Genomic DNA, 18,431 nt, shown 5'->3' on the forward strand with positions numbered 1-18,431 from the left:
ATGGAACACTTACATCAAACCCATTGCCAAGGTCACTAGGAAAATGGTGAGATTCTATCACTCCAGTAGATATCTCGCTGCCAATCCAATTCTCTACCTGTATAAGCGCCAAGGATGGAGTACTGTTACCATATCCGAGCGGGAGCTGCTAGAAGCACTTTATCCTACCTTGATAGAGTTCAAAAATGACTTTGTAGTTCCAACAGAAGAGACGTTGCGAGCCTGTCTCTGCTCTATCATTTTCATGGAAAGTGCTCATCTGAGCTCCAATCTATGGTGCCCCCTATCAATAATTTCTCTCGCTCTTTATCTGTGCCTAAACCTAAACGTAGATTCGATGAACAAAGCTTCTTTTCTTAGGACTGCACGTCTGTGGAACTCTTTTCCGTTTCCCTGCTTTCCAGCTGACTACAATATGGTCATCTTCAAGTCCAATGTGAACAAGTTCTTGATGAGCCGTTCCCCTTAAGTAATCCAATTTACCAAATTTCCACTAACAATTATGATATTGTCCCATTGACTATCATACACTTGTTAATTCTTATCCACGAGTGTCCTCTGAGCCTTGATAAGTGGGGACTCCTTTGTAAAGAATTAAAAAAAAATCTCTTGTGATTTTAATCACATAGTCTATATTACTTGTCTAATTTTTGACAACTTCTATTCATTATTCACATCTCTTGACAATATATTCTTGAATCACATCTGGTAGGTTCCCTCTATTGTGCTAGAAAACTACTCACATCTGAGAGTATCCTGTACCTCTACAAGTCCACCATTTGCCCATGCATAGAGTATTGTTGCCACATCTTCCCTCTTGGATAGGGTCCAGCAACCTCCTTTTCATCACTGCAGTGTTGCATCTCTGCTTGTTTTACAAATATTTTAATGGAATGTGCTCTGATGAACTTGTTTCACTTGTGCCCCCCTCAACATACATATCCCCGACAAACCCGCTTAGCAACAAAATCACACCCCTTCACTATTGAGGTCCCTAAATGCCAAAAAGCTTTCTACTCTGATAGTTTCTTCCCTCGAACAGCTAGACTTTGGAATTCCCTTCCTACTACCTGCTTTCTTGACTGTATTAATATGCAGAAGTTTAAATGTAATGTAAACCAACATCTTGTTAATCTTTCCTATGCATAGTCCTAAATAATAGCCCCTTACGTCCAGCTGACGATATGCCTTGTTAGGGTTGAGCGCGAGTTAAAAAAAAAATTCTGCTGTAAACTTCCATCTTTATGTTGCATAGATTCTTGGAGCTTTAGATATATTAGTATGTTCAGTCAATTATGTCTACTTTGTGTGAGTAACAGTCGTTCATTAAACTGCCCTAATAAATGAAATGTTTATTAGTGTACATTTGGTAAAAATGGCAGGGTGGGGGATTACGCTTCTTCAGTGTTTGCTATTTATCAATGTATATTGCTACCCCATTCATATTGATGCCTCTGTTCAGTTTTAAGACTATAGACACTCCTGTAAGGGTAGCTGTGCATGTAATTGTGAGGCAAGGGTTGTGCAATCTCCGAACACACCGCTTCTTAATCAGCACTGCTTGATTCCAATATCAAGGACAGACCCAAGACTAACTGGAAACAATGCCGAGATAAGTGTAGAGCACATAGAATTTCTAAATGGTTACCTTAGTATTAATTAGGCTTAATGTTGTTTAACTTTGGTGATCTGACAGAAACTGGTATGTTATGCCATCATAGAGTAGTCTTGGAATTGTGCCAATTTAATTTTACATAAATTATTTCGGATCTGAAGAAAAAATAAAAAGCTAATCAGATTTTTTTTTTTTTCCTGAAATGGATTTGAAATGATTGCATGGCTTGTCATTTGCTATCTTTCTTTTCAGCACTTGGATTGGTTTAAAAATAATAAATAATAAAAAATAAATAAAAAGAAAGCAAGTGTTTTACTGTAATTTGTGTGGGATTTAAATTTACATTTTTAAGAAAAAAAAAACAAAAACTTTGAACACTTATTTTTCAATTTCTAAACATCCTTTTTTCTTTCTTTCAGTTTGTAGCAGCTAGCATGGAAATGAATTCAAGAAAGTTTGAGCCTATGGTAGCCTTTATCTGCAACAAACCTGCGATGCATAGAGTTCCCAGTGGATGGGTGGCTGATGAGGACACTTCTAAGAGCTGTGTTAAACAACCTGAAGAAATTCTTGATTACTGTAAAAAGGTAACTTCATAGACTTTATACTTTTTTTTTTTTTCTGTTTTTCTTTCTACTTAGCGATTTTCTAAACCAAGCCATCATTGTAAAATTCGTTCAAATTCTGTTGGGTTAATATAAATAAAAGCTGCTTAGAACTTATGAATCCTCAATTACATAGGTCGAAACCACTCTTGAATAAAGCTTGATGAGATTCTTGATTGGACTATGAAATAAAAATGTAAATACTTAAGAGGATGGCTCGGCAAGTAGTTGTTGACAGTGGATTTTAACAAACCCCTGTTGCAGTTTGCAGGGAAGCAGTCCCATAATAATGTTCCACATATGGAAAGTTCTTGAAAAGAAATCTTTTCATGAAAATTCTGTTTGACTTTTGTTATATACAAAGAAGTTATTTGCAGTGGTGCTAATGAAAGTATGACAAAGGGAACCAGAAATTGGTGCTCAGTCAAGCACCTTTGATAAAAATAAGATAAAGTAAAAACTAAGTACTATTACTCTTGGATCTGTTTTTTTTTTTTAATAATTTGGAGGAGGGCAAGAATGCAACTTCTTGGATTGTGAATCTGGAAATTTCTCTAGAGGTTAATTTTTTTTACTAATTTTTAACTTTTTGCAGCTGTAGAGTTTTAGTAGGATAAACATCCTTCCTCCCTCTTCCTAGAGAGCAGCCCATTAGATTTTGAGTCTTAAGACAAACCCCATAGATAGTAAACTGTTCTTGCAGGTGTTGGGTTTCTAGATTTTAAAATATTTAGAGGAATAAGCCACTCTTCAAACTCTCATAATTCTGTGCACATCTTCAGACTTTAATGTAAAATTAAAAATGACATAAAAAAAAATAAATGTGAATGGTAATATGCGTGTCAGGTACATGGGAACTCTGTCTTCATTTTCTATTATTCATGATTATTAGTTTGATTGGAGTAATTTTTCTTTGGGTTAAAGATATACGTGCAAAGAGATAGTAATGTTTTTAAATTGACTTTTCGTTGGCCAACTTTTTTTTTGGATTCATATAAGCCGAAGCCACTCTTGAATAAAGCTTGATGAGATTCTCGATTGGACTGGTTCCCCTGTATCCTCACAACATGGTAATCTTATGAATATTTAAAACATTGTTTTTTCCATGAATTCATTTCAGTTGGCATAAATATCAGCTTAAAGTTGGATGTTGTCCGCATGACAATCATTACTGACATGAATGTTGCAACATCGTCATAATCAGTATTATAATTAGGGCTATGACAAGAGAATATTTTCATTATTTTGACTCACGTATAGAGCATTTTATATCTTGTATGGTTTTAGATAGTGATGTGGTTCTCTATTGATTAACTGTCGGATATAAACTTGAGTCAAAGCAATAAGAATATTCTCTTGTCATAGCCCTGTTTATAATTAATGTTTAAAACCTGTCTGGTTTTTGTTTATTTTTATTTTATTTTATTTATTTATTTTTTTTTTTTTACATGTACATTTTTATTTATATGGCTTAACAGTTAGAAGTAATCAGGGTCTTATTTAAAAATTGTCGGGAGGGGTCTTATTTAGGCAAGTTTATGTTTGAGGGGATGGGGGAGAAAACATACCTGAAAATGGAAATGTTTTAATAATTTGGGTAATTTGTTGATAGATAAAGTCTAGAAAAAAATATTTTCTAAAGGTAAAATTTTCTATTTTTCTTTCTATTTTTCTTTCTATTTTCAGCTATATCCAGATCATGACATTACCAATGTATTGCAAGCCAGCTACAAAGTAACCATTCCCAATTGGTGTGGATTCAATGTCACACATTGTCATAAACATGGCAACCATACCATCAGACCATTCCGTTGTTTAGGTATGTGATGTTATGGTGATCAATAAAGAATACATAAAAATAAATACAGAATCTTAATATCTGTATGGATTCCCCTCATCCCATGGATAAAATAGTATCCCGTTTTTAATGACCCACAGGTATTTTAGCAAATGTTAATTTAAGAGTGTTAAATATTCACATAGTGTGTACTGAGAAATCATTTTTACAAGAATAGGTGCACCTGTCGACGATATACAAGAAACATAAAATAATTATAGCATGTAAAAGGTCATTTAATTTAAAAAAAAAAAAAAAAAAAAAAAAAATCAGGCACCTACATGGGAAGAATCAACAAATGATCATTTCATATTTCATTTTTTGGAATCATTTCAGATGAGGTTTCATAATTTGTGTATTAATTCTGGGTGAGGGCAGGCGATTATCCTCATCTTCATAACTGTTGTTTCATCACGTTTCAGCCAACTCATCCTCTGGCCTTCTTCAGGTGGTTAACTACGATGGCATAAGAATGCTGAGTTTTTTAACTGTATCCTCAGTAATTAATAAAAAAAAAATATACTGTTTGGTACGGACCTGACAATGGAAGACCAGAGGAAAACACAAAATTGGATTTATAAGACCGTAAAATCCAACCTTGTTCGACCTGTTGCACAGTGAATAAATGCGTTGACTCTCTACAATTCCAGATGAGCATTGTCTGAAGATAGCGGTTTCAATATTACCCAAAGCAGGCCTGAGGATTAGTTGGCCAAAACATGGTGAGACAACAACTATGGAAGACAGTAATTACTGGAAATGCAGTTACAAAACTTAGCATTCCTATCTCATTGCAGTTAACCAAACTGAGGAAGGCCTGAGAAATAGTTGGCCGAAACGTGGTGAAACAACAATGGAGATGAGGCTAACAGTTTGCAACAAAAAAATCAATAAACAAGTGATCACTTGTCAAGAAGATATGTTAAATGTTGGCTTTTTGAAAAGTCATTTTCGACAAAATTATACACAAGTGTAATCAGGTAAAACCAAAGTCAGGTCAGTTCATCAAAATGACAATCGCTGATTGGTTGGCCGTTTTTGTTTTACGGCATATCCACCTTTTTCAGGTTATTTAATGCCGAATCTAGTTATTTTGAGGGACGATTTTTAATGGAGTATATTTGTTTTTTTAAGTCGGATTCTATTTAACCCATAGTTGGCACCCTAACAGGTACTATCACTCCGGGTCAGAGTGGACCTGGGAGCAATGGCAATTAAAGGGTGGCTCCACACTCCCCAAGGCCCGCAAGCTGGGGCCTCACCATCGGATATAGTTTTCGGTTATATCCAGGACCGACCATCGCGGAATAAAATATCCTTGGGATGTGACTAGTTATAATACCGTTCAAATGAAGTGTTTGACGTGATCACAAATAACCTGAAATGGATATCAGTTGGTTGACAGTTTCAGCCTGGAGAAGAATCAACGCATCTATTTCCTGTGTGTGTATCTCCCTCCTAACAACCAACCATCCGTCACCAATAATAAATTTGTACTGTTATATTTTCATATATACGTGTGTTGTCATAATATTAGAAATGCAACAATATGCTGTAAAATGTTTAACCCTCTTTTTCTATAACTTTAGAAAAGTTATTTAAAATTGAAATTTAAAGTTAGTATTTTATGTACATTTTATCTTTTAAGACTTTTGGCAATTTCTATTTATGCATATGTTGTGCTGTTTGTCTGAAAATCTTAATTTTTACCATTTCAGTCGGACCATTCCAGAGTGAAGCCTTGTTGGTACCTGAACACTGCATATTTGACCACTACCATGATCCCCGTGTTTGTAATGAATTCGACCAATGCAATGAAACTGCCATGAGCAAGTGTTCTGCCCGTGGAATGACCACGCAGAGTTTCGCAATGTTGTGGCCTTGTCAAGAGCCTGGCCACTTTAGTGGTGTAGAATTTGTTTGCTGTCCTAAAGGTAACTATTGAATCTTTCTCTGATGGTCAACCATGTTTTACATCTATGGATTCAGACCATAAATCATTTTTATTTTTTAATTACTTTAGTTTTTGGGGTGCTATATCTATTCGCATTAATATAGAAAAATCTGAATTAAAGATTAGTCATTTACAAAAATAATTCTTAATCTGTAATTCTTCACGACATTAAGCTTTTCGCTAGTATTGTATGCATAAAAATGTTTAAATAACTTTAGCTTATATATATTAGTCTGTCTATTATACAAACACTATTGTGTGCATGTATAGCAATATAATTTCAGTTATTTACAAACCACTGTTTCTACTCATTTCATAGCCCAACTGATATTATACATTGAACCCATTTTGTGAATATTTCGGAAATTTTGTATACCATAAATGTGAATTTTATAAAATAATTGTTTGTATAATAATAAAAAAAAATTTTTTTTTTAATCAACTGGAATTATATTGCTAAATTAAGAGCTAGTTGTATTATACACTATTTAGCTATTATAGAAACGTTTAAACTAAACTTTCATACTAATTACACTGATTTTATTAAGAACTGAAATGTTGCAAGTCTATAATAAAATTGTCTTTATTTTATTTCAAGTTTGTTTATACTATAGGCAATCATAAACTCCATCTTGTAGATGCACTGTAGTTGTTTATCGATAAACTAGTTTCACTGCAGTTTTTAAATAAAACCAACTCCACCAGCAAACCAATCATATGAAACAAGAAATGCTTCCTTGAATCTTTTCTTTTGAGAAATGCTTGGCTTACTTTTATAGTAGATTTGCTGTTTTAAAACCTGAATCCTGCAATAAAACTACTTCATGATTTGTGTATGCAAATTAGTTATGGTTACGTTATATACAAGGATCAATAATTTTGATTATTTGCACTGCTAGATATTTCACAATATTCTGGCAAATACAACCTTCATGTGTAGCTTGTCAAACTTTAAAATCGAGGAAATTTTTTACATGGATCCATAACACAATTGATAAAGTGCTAAGTAATAGTTCTTTTTTGAGGGTTCAATCTTTAGTGAACACAATCCTAAGAATATAATTCAGAATTACGGGGTTTGCATGAGCTTGAAAAGGCCTTGAATTTTGAGCTTTGTCTTGAAAAGACCTTATTTCTATTACCTTGAAAATATGTGAAATGTCTTGAAAAGTCCTTGAAAATTGTATTTATATTCAGTAAAAAATTTTGCTGGAATATTAAATCAAATTGAAATACTGTTAAAATATTTTAAAAATATTAATTAAAATACTATTGAAATAGGTTTTGAATATTAAAAATAAAATCTAAATAAATACATTCTCCTGAAATTGCATAATTTCCCATATTGTCGATACAAAAGTTATGACCCTGTATCACAAAACTACCCAATGTTATATATTTTGTGAGTGTAGCTGAAGTGAGTTTAAAAATCCAAATAAATACTATTCTGTTTTTATTAAAATATTTTAAAATATTAATACTAATATTAGTTTTTTTTTGTTTATTGTATCATACTTTATACATCAAATTTTGTTTTGAAAAAAGATTGAATTATGACTGGAAAAGGCCTTAAAAGGGCTTGAATATTTGGATGACCCCTGAATAACTTAAGACACTCTGTCATGATTAACAGAATGAGAGCAGCCTACTCTTGTGAACTTGATAAAGAGTTTGGTTAAAAAATTTATACAAATTCCAGCGTTTGAAAAGATCCTGAAGAAAGTTGGGTTTGATTAATAAAAACATGAAAATAACTCCAACATGAGGACAGTAATTAGAATAATCCAACTAATATAAAATAAAGCTATCGATTTAACTATTTTGTTTAAAATCTAGAACTATTTGTTAATAGCAATTGAAATTTAGTTATTACTACTTGCGAACAGACAACTGTCTCTTTTGTATTGATATCCAATAATACTTATTTTTGAGATGAGCTATCCAAACTTTATTCTTTTTTTGGCTTTTCTTCATTTCCCATTGATAACATTTTTCCCAAATGATATTAAATATTTTTGCCGCCTTGAACTTGACATCTAATGTTCAAGATGTAGTCTCTCTAATTCCAGAGCAAGTATCTGAATCTGAAAAAAGTACCGAAGCTCCCAAATCCTCATCCCCACCCGCTGCAAGCAAATCTGAAAGTGACCTTGATGATTATACAGCTTACCTGAAAGGTGACAGCAAATATCTGAGCAAATATGCTAATGAGCATGAAAGGTTCAAAGCTGCTGAAAAGGTCATGCAACAATTTCAGCGTGAAAGAGATACTAAGGTAAATAAGACTTCACATTTCTCAACCTTTTTTCAAAATTGAGACCTTTTTTCTTTTTTTTTTTTTTTAATAATTTCAATTGTAGCTTTTTTTTTTTTTTTTTTTTTAGATTTCTAATCTTTTTCTTTTGTCTTGCTCTGTATATGTAGATCTTCTGTGTGAAAGGGTCTTGTGCATGGTTGTGTCTGGGTATCTTGTGTATGTCTGTGTGGTTGTGTGCCTGTGATTTTTTTTTTTTATACTAGTAAGAATGTTTATACATTCATAATTTTAATTTCTATACATCTTGCTTTTTCGCCTTATTTTCTTTAATGGATTACATTTTTCTATTCTATTTTCCACATAACTTCTCAAGTGCTCTTTATTGGTCCTCGTCTGACACACATTTTTAATCTTTCAAGACGGTGCTCACTTTTATGTTACAGATGATGAAAGACTGGAAAGCCGCTCGTGATAGTGTTAGAGAAAAGAAGAAGACTGATCCTAAAAAAGCGATGGAATTGAACAAAGAACTTACCGAGGTGAGATACATATTTTTTTTTTTTTTTTTTTTTTTCTGTTGAAACCCATTTTTTCTCAATTGAATTTCTTGCTCCCAATTTTTCTTCTATAAAAACATGTTTTCCTTGTTTTCTTTAGCGCTACCAAAAGATCTACCATGCTTATGAGCAGGAATCTATTGCTGAGAAGAAACAATTGGTAAACACTCACCAGCAGCATATACAGAGCTTGCTGAATAACAGGAAACAAGTTTTAATGGAAAAACTGCAGGACGCTCTACTTGCCAAGCCACCAAAAGTGAGTGCCAATTCAAGCACAAATAAAATATCCCTTTTGTTAATAAACTCTTGTTTATCGTAAATTTGTATTCAAATTTATTTCAAATGGGGAGTCGAGTTCTCTTCTTTTTAGTGGACTCTTTCCCTCCCTCCATTTTTATTTGGGCAAAGCAGATTTCTATTTAAATTGCTTAGAGCTTCATTGATGTGAAGTCTCAGCTTTTTGGTTGAAATGCTTGTTGAATTTTTTTTTTTTTCTTTAAGTAAAAACAAAGTTGTTGTTTAGGAAGAAAGTCGTCTTTTGTGCTGTCTTTTCTCCAAACATAAAGGGGATCACGGTCTCTTGGGTTGAGAAATTGATCTCAATTTCAGTTTTGTCATTAGCTGTTTGAGTCTCTAATAACCAGCACAAAACATTTATTGTTAAAAAATTTAAATTAGTTTTAAAAATGTTTAATTCAAATACATACTAAATATTTTTCATGGTAGACATGAAATTTCCTGTATTTTAAGTATTGGGACTATTGTTCTCATCTTGAATATTATTTCAACAACATTTCAGCCGATGTAATCTCGGACCTTCTTCCGGTGTACCTTGGCAAACTCTGAATCTATACGGAATTTAGAACAGAATCCCTTATTTAATCCATGTTTTGTCAAGTTTTAAGTAATTTACAATTGTATCAGTATTGCCCTGCTTTGAGGATCCAAGTCTGATTTGTAAGAAAGCTAGAAGTTCAGAGTTTGAGGTGTGTGTGTGTGTGTGTGTGTGTGTGTGCTCATGGGGAAAGTTTAAGTAGGTACATGTATGTAGTTTTAGTATAAAAATAGCAAAATGTTCCTAGTATTTAAATTATTTTATGGCTGCAATTCTGTTTACAAGAGAATAAAATGTCTGATTTGTATATAGCGCTTCTGAAATTTAATTTTGTAATGAAATAAATGAGTGGGGATTAACGATGTTTTACTTTCCAATGTAGAACCAGCTCGCAACTCAAAAGAAATTGACTCAAAGTGTGGAAAGAATTGAATTAGAAAAAAAAAATTTTTTTTTAATACTGAGATGCTCTTTTTTGCAAAGCAATATGTAAGTTAGTATGTTTACTGCATAGAAAGGTATTGATTTTTTTAATGAATTTGGTGTTTTTAATCTCCCTGTCAATGCGATAAATGGCCCAACTTTGAGTAGATTACTTATGATTTTAATTTTGTAAAACTTTGAAAAAAAAAAAAAAGAAACAATCTGTTTAATGTTGTCTTTACTTTTCTGAGATTATTTTAAAAAAATGTTAATGGAACTTCATTTTCAGAAAAGCAAAATTGAGAAAGCTGCCACAGCTTACATCAAAGTTGAAGAAAGAGATAAGATGCACACCTACAACCACTTCCAGCATCTTCGTGACACTGATCCAGAGGATGCTAGTAACATTCAGGATCGTGTTCTTGAGCACTTGAACCTTATTGATGACCGCATTAGGAGAGTTTTGGATTGGCTTAAGAGAGATCCAGAAATTGAGAAACAAGTCCGTCCTAATATCGGTAAAAAAATGTTCTTTGTTTTTAATTGTTTGTATGTAGTGAATTTCTATAAGAATAAAGAATAGTTCTTGCATAATTTTGATAAAAAAACTTTTCATAATTTAAATGCTTAAAAAAGTGTTTTATTTATTTATTTATTTATTTTTTTTTTTTTTCGAGGTAGTCACCACTTATCAAGGCCCGGAAGCCACTCAGGGATAAGGGTTATTGCATGTACAGTACGTTAGTATTGGAGATTTGATAAAGTGTCTTACTTAAGGGGGCGGTTCATCAGGAATTTGTTTATGTTGGACTTGAAGACATCCACGTTGTAATCAGGTAGGAAACAGGCAAACAGAACAGAGTTCCACAGGCGTGCACTTCTAAGAAAGAAGCTTTGTTCATGGAATCTACGTTTTGATTTTGGCATAGATAAAGAGTGGGGAAAATTATTGACAGTGGTTTCAGCAAGACTGGTGTTTTTCGTGAAAGATTGGTGAGGGGTGGGGGGCAGAGATTGGAGTTCAGACGAGCATTTGCCATGGAAGTAACAATAACCTAAATACAGGCTCGCAACGTCTCTCCTGTGGGAGAGAGGTTGCAAGGAAGAGAAAAGGGCATCCCCCAGTAAACCACGAAGCCTATTTTGTACTTAAGGCAGGATAGGCTGTTTTTAGCAGCTCCTGCCCAGATGTGGCAGCAGTACTCCATCCTTGGATGTACTTGGCTTTTATATAGATAGAGAATTGCATCAGCAGTGAGATATCTTCTGGAGCGGTAGAAGGATCCTACCATTTTTCCAGCGACCTTGGCAACTGACATGTTCCACTGATGTATGTGTTCCATTTCGGGTTAGAAGTAAAGGTCAAGCCCAGAAGCTTATCAAAACAGGGAGCTTTACTAAGATGAGAGCCAGCCATTTCAATTGATGCCAGATGAGGATCAGAGCATTGATGATGTAAAGATAAGAGCTTGGTTTTAGATGCATTAAAAGTAACCAGCCACCTTTTTCCCATTGTACCACGCGCTCGAGATCAGAGGAGAGAGAATCAGAACTTTGTCATTTGTTTAATTAAATTTGTTTTATGATAGATGCACATATTTAATGTAGGGATGGGGTGTGAAAGTAATTTGTTCTGGACACAACAAAAAATACTGATTTGAGGTGAATTGTCTGATTTGACTGAAGTTTTCAGTACTTTTTAATAAATAAATGTAAAATTTTTACATAACAATTAACCCTAAGTTGATATTTTTTTAATCAACATAACCTAAAGGTATAATATCTAAAATTAAAAACAAAAATCATAATTTGGAAGTCAAACGTTTATTTTATCCAGACATACATGCATCTTTTAATGTTATGTAAAGGAAAGTTTTTTGTTTTTTTAAAATCTGGTATTCATTTATGGCTTAACAAAAGACAAATCATTTTCATTGTTTGTCTTGAGTCTAATTTTACTTTATTTAAATTTTTTGGTCCCCAAGTTTATCGGAGAGTGATTTGTTTTCAGTGGCATCCATGCATCCGTTATTCTGGACGATTGCCAGGTAACCGTCCATTAGTTATTCCTGAAATTTTACCACAAATTGTATTTCATTAAATAGATGTGTACAGTAAAAAAAAATTTTTTTTTTTTTTTTTTTAAATTCCTCTTGTATCCCCAGATCAAAAATGGCCAAAATCGACACGTTTTGTTGCCTCATAACTTTGGATCCATCCATTAGATTTTTCTGAAACTTGGCCAGAATATGGAGCCCATTGTTCTTAATATAAATCCAGTATGGGTGACCCTGGCAAAATTCTGGTTCGCATCCCCAGAGACTTTTAGTTCTAAAAACGCCCCTTTTTGTGGCTCTTCTTTCATATTTCTCAACAAAAACTTTGTCTGACTATATACTGGTTTTTCATGGTGCTCAACTCCAATATACATGTGTCAAGGCTTGAAACTGCACCATTATCCATTTACACTGGAATTCGGCATCCCTAGAAGCTCAAAAGAGGTTAAAATGCCCCTAAATGGCCAAAAATGACTCTTTTTGTTGCCCCATAGCATTTGATCCATCATTTAGATTTTCCTGAACCTTGGCCGAAATGTGCAGGCCATTGTTCTTAATATAAATTCAGTATGGGGCCCCCAAATTGCAAAAAATTACACGTTTTACCCCATAACTTTTGCCCCATCCATTAGATTTTTCTGAAACTTGGCGAAAATGTGAAGGCAGTGTTGGCCCTTCACATTTCTCACATTCATCATTTCTTCACTATTTTTTGCGGTGTCATCTCACATGCAGCACCAGAGGGGGATCATGCATGGCTTTTTTATTTATTTTTTTTTTTTTCGAACACTTAGAGAAAATTTTATATTTTTATTTTTTTATTTATTTTTTTTTTTCAGACAAATTCATGTTAAAATACAAGGACATCAATGCCAATTCTATGAAATTGTTATTGCAAGAACCTACACCTAAGGACACCCCAGTTGAAACCCCCAAAGCTGAAGATTATTCTGAAGAAGATGAAGGTATGTTTATTAAAATATTTATTTAATAGCATAAACTGCCCTTGAGTACATTAGTAATTTCTTTTTAACGCCGTTATAATTGATGTAATGGATTTAATACTGTTATAATTGTTATAATTATATATGTTATAATTGATGTAATGTTATCGATTATAACAGTATTAATACTGTTATAATTAATTCAAATGCAATTTCAATCCATCACATTGCAATACTGTAAGTTGATCTATCGTAAGAATGTTCACAAAATAGTTGCATTACAATTCCTTAAAAATGTTATTTCATACCTATAAGGTTTGTTTTTTTTTTTTTTTTCATTGTATACTAACAACCAATTTATATGCTTTCCAGCTGCAGTAACTGGAACTGCTGACAAAGTGAAACCCACTGAAGCTCACCCCGAACAACAGGAAGATATCAAAGCTCCAGGATTTGATACTGAAACCTTTGAGGATGAGCGCCCTGTCATGGAGCAGACTATTCATGACCTTCCTAGCAAGAAGCAGTACATCGCTCACGTTCAGCATCAACCTATAATTGCCAATCAGGTAACTTATAAGTTGCAAATCATTTAACTTGTATATAAAACTGTTTTACTCTCTGATCACCTGCCTACTAATTAATGCTATGTAGTACAAAAGAACAATCACCTCATCGTTGTCACAATCCATTTGTTGTTTATGAAAACTAAATTTGCTAAGTTTGTTTCCAACACTCCGTAATTTATCTTGGTTGATACCGAATTCCATCACAACTCAACATAATTGTTTTTCTTTTTCCCCAAATACCAAACCAAATTGAAATCTAGTTTTCATCAATATTATTCTGTTACATTTTTAGTATTCAAAACTTCTAATTTCTGACGATCATAATAATCGTTAGGTCATCCAGTGACACGTGACCGTCCGTAATATAATACCATTCTTTGCTCGCCATATTCTTTGGACTTGCCAACATTAACGACCATGAATGCTTTCGTTTTATTTTTTCCAAAATAATTCCTTCTGAATATTTGGATCTCAAATCGGTTTGGCAGCAATCCGTGTTAAAAGCATACATTCTGCTTAATGACATTATGTTTATTTGTTTTCTCACTTTTAATTTTTTGCTTCTTTCTTAGGTCTCTTTGGACAACTTGTATGCTAACAACCATGCTAACAGTGTCCTTGGAATTGCTATTGGTGGGGTTGCTGTCTTCATCATCATCGTGGTCGCCGTAGTGATGCTAAAAAGACGCTCACAGAGACAGCGTGTGACTCATGGTTTCGTCGAAGTTGATCCTGCAGCTTCTCCTGAGGAGCGCCACGTGGCCAACATGCAGATGAATGGCTATGAAAATCCAACATACAAGTACTTTGAAATGCAGAATCAGTAAAAGGTCTCAGCTATGCAGCAGTTTGGTTATATACATATATTTTTTTCTTTTAAGTTTAGAGAGAGGAAAATATATACATAAATTTTTTTTTTTTCATCTTTTTTTTTTTTTTTAAATATGAGAAAATCGGTGTTTTTGTTTTTCTTTAGAGAAAGAAAAAAAAAATCATGAGAAACATAGCCAACGCTCCCAAAAATTGGGAGTCATAACGCTGGATGCTCACTAAAATTTAATCTCTGCATACTATATATATATTATCTAATATATATATACACACACTTTTATGAATGAATAGGTGTAAATGTGACTTTGCTTGGGTTGTTTTGAGTGTATGCGCATGTGTGTGTGAAGCCTTTTTGATGTAGATACAATTACCACTGATTCTGTAAGTCTTGAGTAACGTAACCACTAACCTTTTTTTATTTTCTGTTTTCCTTGTGTACAAAGGAAAACTGAATTATTAAAGTGTATGCTTACTTATATATATTATTATTATGATGACACACGTACATATACATTTTCTTCTCATTTAAGACTTATTGCATTCACAAGGTTTGGTTTGCAAATATACATACACAGGAGTATATAATAATTGTCAGGGACATTTTAAAAAATCTACCCACCGATTCTCTAAAAAAAAAATAAAAAAATAAATAAATAAAAAATATAATCAAAAATTTTGAAAGAATCCCACCTTTTTTTTTTTTTTTTTTTCTTTTTCTTCCTTCACTGTACTTTTTTTTTCTTTGTATATTTGGGGAGTAGGTGGGGAATTGTTTTAATTTTTTTTTTTTTTTTTTCTTTCGACTCTTCAATTCCCATGACCAAAATTTGATTTTTCCTAATTTTAGCAGGTGTGCTGTACTTGAAGAAAAAAAATTGTTTCAACCCACCATCCAACTTCTATAAATAAAAATTAAAAAATTTGTCTTGAGTGGTTGTCTCTGTTTGGAGTTATGTCAGCCTGCTTGTATATTGAAGCTTACTATAGCCTGGATATATATATATATATATATCTATAAAATATATATTTCAGCTTTTCGCAACAAATTTGGCTTAGAATTCTTGCCTCCATCTTTTAAGGTTGAGTTTAATGAATAGATGTTTTTCTGGAGTTTCCAAAAGACTTAAAAGAAATCTTCATTCTTCACGGGGCAAGCAAATTTAATCACCGTTTTTCTTTCCCCATTTTGTGTTTGTGTGGAGATTATATATATATATATATATATAATGTCTATTCCTCATTTTATGGAAAAATTATTTTCGTAATCCTCTTTGAGGGAGTTTAAATAATGCAAGATCAGATACATGGATTGGGATTATATATATTCTGTATCTGTAGTCATACTTAACGATACACATAACCAATGTCATTAGTATGTCTGGTCATGTGTAAGGGTGTGTCTGAATTAGTTAAGTTAACATGTAATTCTTATTTTCAAATAAGTGAAGATTCTTCCCCCCCTTTTTTTTTTTTTAAACTCTTATTTCAATTTATATTTGTATGCATATGTTTTTTTTTTTTTGTTTTTTTTTTTAAAATGTAGTTGTAATTTTTTTGTCAGAAACTGCTGTAAATCCTTATTATAGTCTGCTGGTCTCTACCTCCTTACCCTCTTCTCAACCCGCTTTTTAAAACATTAAGGAATTTAACAAAAAATCACAAATTATTTAAAAAAAAAAAAAAAAAAAAATTACTTTCTCTGGCTATTTTCATGAGAACGAATTCAAGCGAGGATCCCCTTTTTTATTCTGTGTGTTTTATATTAACCTTTTGTGTCTCTGACAAAAAAAAAAATCACTCGAAATGAGTCAGTAAATTCTGACTTCTCTTTTGACTTCTTCTTTAAACAAGAAGAAAATAAAAAGATGAATTCTTTTGGGTCCCCTTGAAAGCTAGGGAAAGCCATTTGTCATTGTCCCAACTGTTCTGTACTTGAAATTCCTAATGTCCATTTTTTTTTTTTTTTTTTTTTTTTTTTTAAATAAATCTGTGTATACTTTATGAGATGTTTATTTTTAATGCTGCTCCCAAGCTTTGCCATCACTTTAATACTTTTAATCGTACTAATTGTAAGGTTAGTGAACAGGAGCATGTGTACGTCTGTACGTGTGTAAGCGTGTACGTGTGCTGCTCTGCCGATGGAGCTGAGAATACTTTCAATGTCATTTCAGCTTGACTGAAACCATTTTTAAATGGGAAATTAATGAAAACAAATCTTTATTTTTAAGTTGTCATTTTATGTTATTTTTAATACTTTCAATGCTATTCTCTTTCAACTTGCTTATGGTCGGATATTCTCTAAGCATAGATAGAAACATTTTTCATTTTTTTTATTTTTTTTATTTTCTTCTCCACTGCCAAAAATGCTTACTATTCAGTTCATTTGCTTACAGATTTTTTTTTTTTTTTTTTTTTTTTTTTTTAAGCTCTAAAACATTAAACATGTAGATTCTTTCTTTTCAATCTTTTTTTATATTTACATATATATATTGAAGAAAAAAATGTGGGAACACTCTATTTGCTAAGGGAAAAATTGATAGAACAATACATCCCCCCCCCCTCTCATATTAAGGTACTGCATTTTTGTTTTGTTTTTTCCCTATTAAAATGAACTATTGGGGAGAGAAGAATTCTATTCTCAGCTTCTTCCATAGAAACTTTTGTTCTCAAAGTATCGGCACAAAACTCGTTTTAGTTTTTTTTTTATTCTCTTTAACCTTTTAAACACAGATATGAGCCAGTGCCTATAGAAAATGGAGCAACAAATTAACAACCAACCTAACATTCTTTTCAGTCAGGCTCCTGTAGGTAATTTCCTCACTCTCTCTTTCCTTGTTAAATCTTTTAGCTTTTTTCTATTATGTTAGGATACAGGTATTGTTGATTTCATTCACTTATTGAATAAAAGCTCAAACAAGAAAACTCTTCTACTTTTCAAACTTCTAGCATTTTTAACTTCTGGATGATTTTGTAATTCATAAGTTATTCATACTTTCATCTGGTTTTCCATAATTATTCTCTTTAGCGTATTTACAAATAAATATTTTTTTAAAAATTGCAAATGTCTGTATTTTTTTATAGTGATTATGAGAAATAAAACTGTTTAGTTCATAAGATTTTACCTTGTTTTTAGACGTTTACAAATTAGTGTTACACACGTACACACATACACACGTATTGTTTATGAATCTCTTAAAACCATGAGCTTTTTTATGCATAAAGCGGGGGAACTACATTTAAAAATTAGTTAACTATGTAAAAGAAATAAGCAATTCATTGATTGGTATATTTAAAAAAAAAAAAAAAAAAAAAAATCATTCCATCTTTGGTTTGTAAATTCTTTTTGAACTCATTGCTGTGAGCATTTGAGATGGATTTTACAAGTATAAATGACAGCTGTCTATCTCAAATTTAATAATTAATGACTATTTTTGAAAAAATACTTCCCTATATTTATGAATTTAGGCTGCATTGGATTCTTATTAGCAATTATATTCTCATTTCATTTATTGTTTTTCTTAAAAAAGAAAAAAAAAAAAAAAAAAAAGCCCTTCCCCACAAAAAATATTAAAATCTGTAACTTGCATTGGGAGTGAAACTTCTGTTTTGTGTGTTGTTCAAAAAGTTCATCCCACCATCATCTGATAATATTTTGGTAGGTGGCAGCAGTAGTGTTTTTGTTTCCATATATCTTGCTCTCTCTCTCTCTCTCTCACTTTTATTTTCCTCTCCGCTCTCTATCAAAACAACTATAGTTGGCCAGTTGTCGTCATTGCAAAAGGGAGGAAGCAAAAATGGCCAGGCTATACATTCCAGTAAAATAGTTTGTTTTTTTTTGCCATTTCTTTTTTAATCATATCACTGAATATCATCTGACACTTTCTACCCTTTTTTTTTTTTTCTAAAGTTAAAAGGGATGGCAATGGGACAAGATGTGATTCATA

The 18,431-nt window shown here is 32.4% G+C and overlaps 1 protein-coding gene across 1 annotated transcript in view; it reads left to right on the forward strand.

Annotated features, from left to right (window-relative positions):
• LOC145277908 (amyloid-beta precursor-like protein) overlaps positions 1 to 15,409 on the forward strand; it is a 70,289-nt gene extending 54,880 nt beyond the window's left edge. Inside the window, exons 2-11 of the mRNA XM_080129964.1 lie at positions 2,035 to 2,202; positions 3,907 to 4,039; positions 5,776 to 5,991; positions 8,066 to 8,286; positions 8,712 to 8,807; positions 8,926 to 9,084; positions 10,376 to 10,604; positions 12,983 to 13,108; positions 13,460 to 13,656; positions 14,229 to 15,409. Coding sequence (XP_079986090.1) covers positions 2,035 to 2,202; positions 3,907 to 4,039; positions 5,776 to 5,991; positions 8,066 to 8,286; positions 8,712 to 8,807; positions 8,926 to 9,084; positions 10,376 to 10,604; positions 12,983 to 13,108; positions 13,460 to 13,656; positions 14,229 to 14,483 — 1,800 coding nt within the window. The 3' untranslated portion in view covers positions 14,484 to 15,409. The remainder of the gene's footprint in view (positions 1 to 2,034; positions 2,203 to 3,906; positions 4,040 to 5,775; positions 5,992 to 8,065; positions 8,287 to 8,711; positions 8,808 to 8,925; positions 9,085 to 10,375; positions 10,605 to 12,982; positions 13,109 to 13,459; positions 13,657 to 14,228) is intronic.
• Positions 15,410 to 18,431: the final 3,022 nt, after the last annotated feature.

The sequence above is a fragment of the Euprymna scolopes genome, chromosome 6, assembly GCF_053919585.1.
Source record: "Euprymna scolopes isolate OS-2025 chromosome 6, ASM5391958v1, whole genome shotgun sequence".
Lineage (NCBI taxonomy): Eukaryota > Metazoa > Mollusca > Cephalopoda > Sepiida > Sepiolidae > Euprymna > Euprymna scolopes.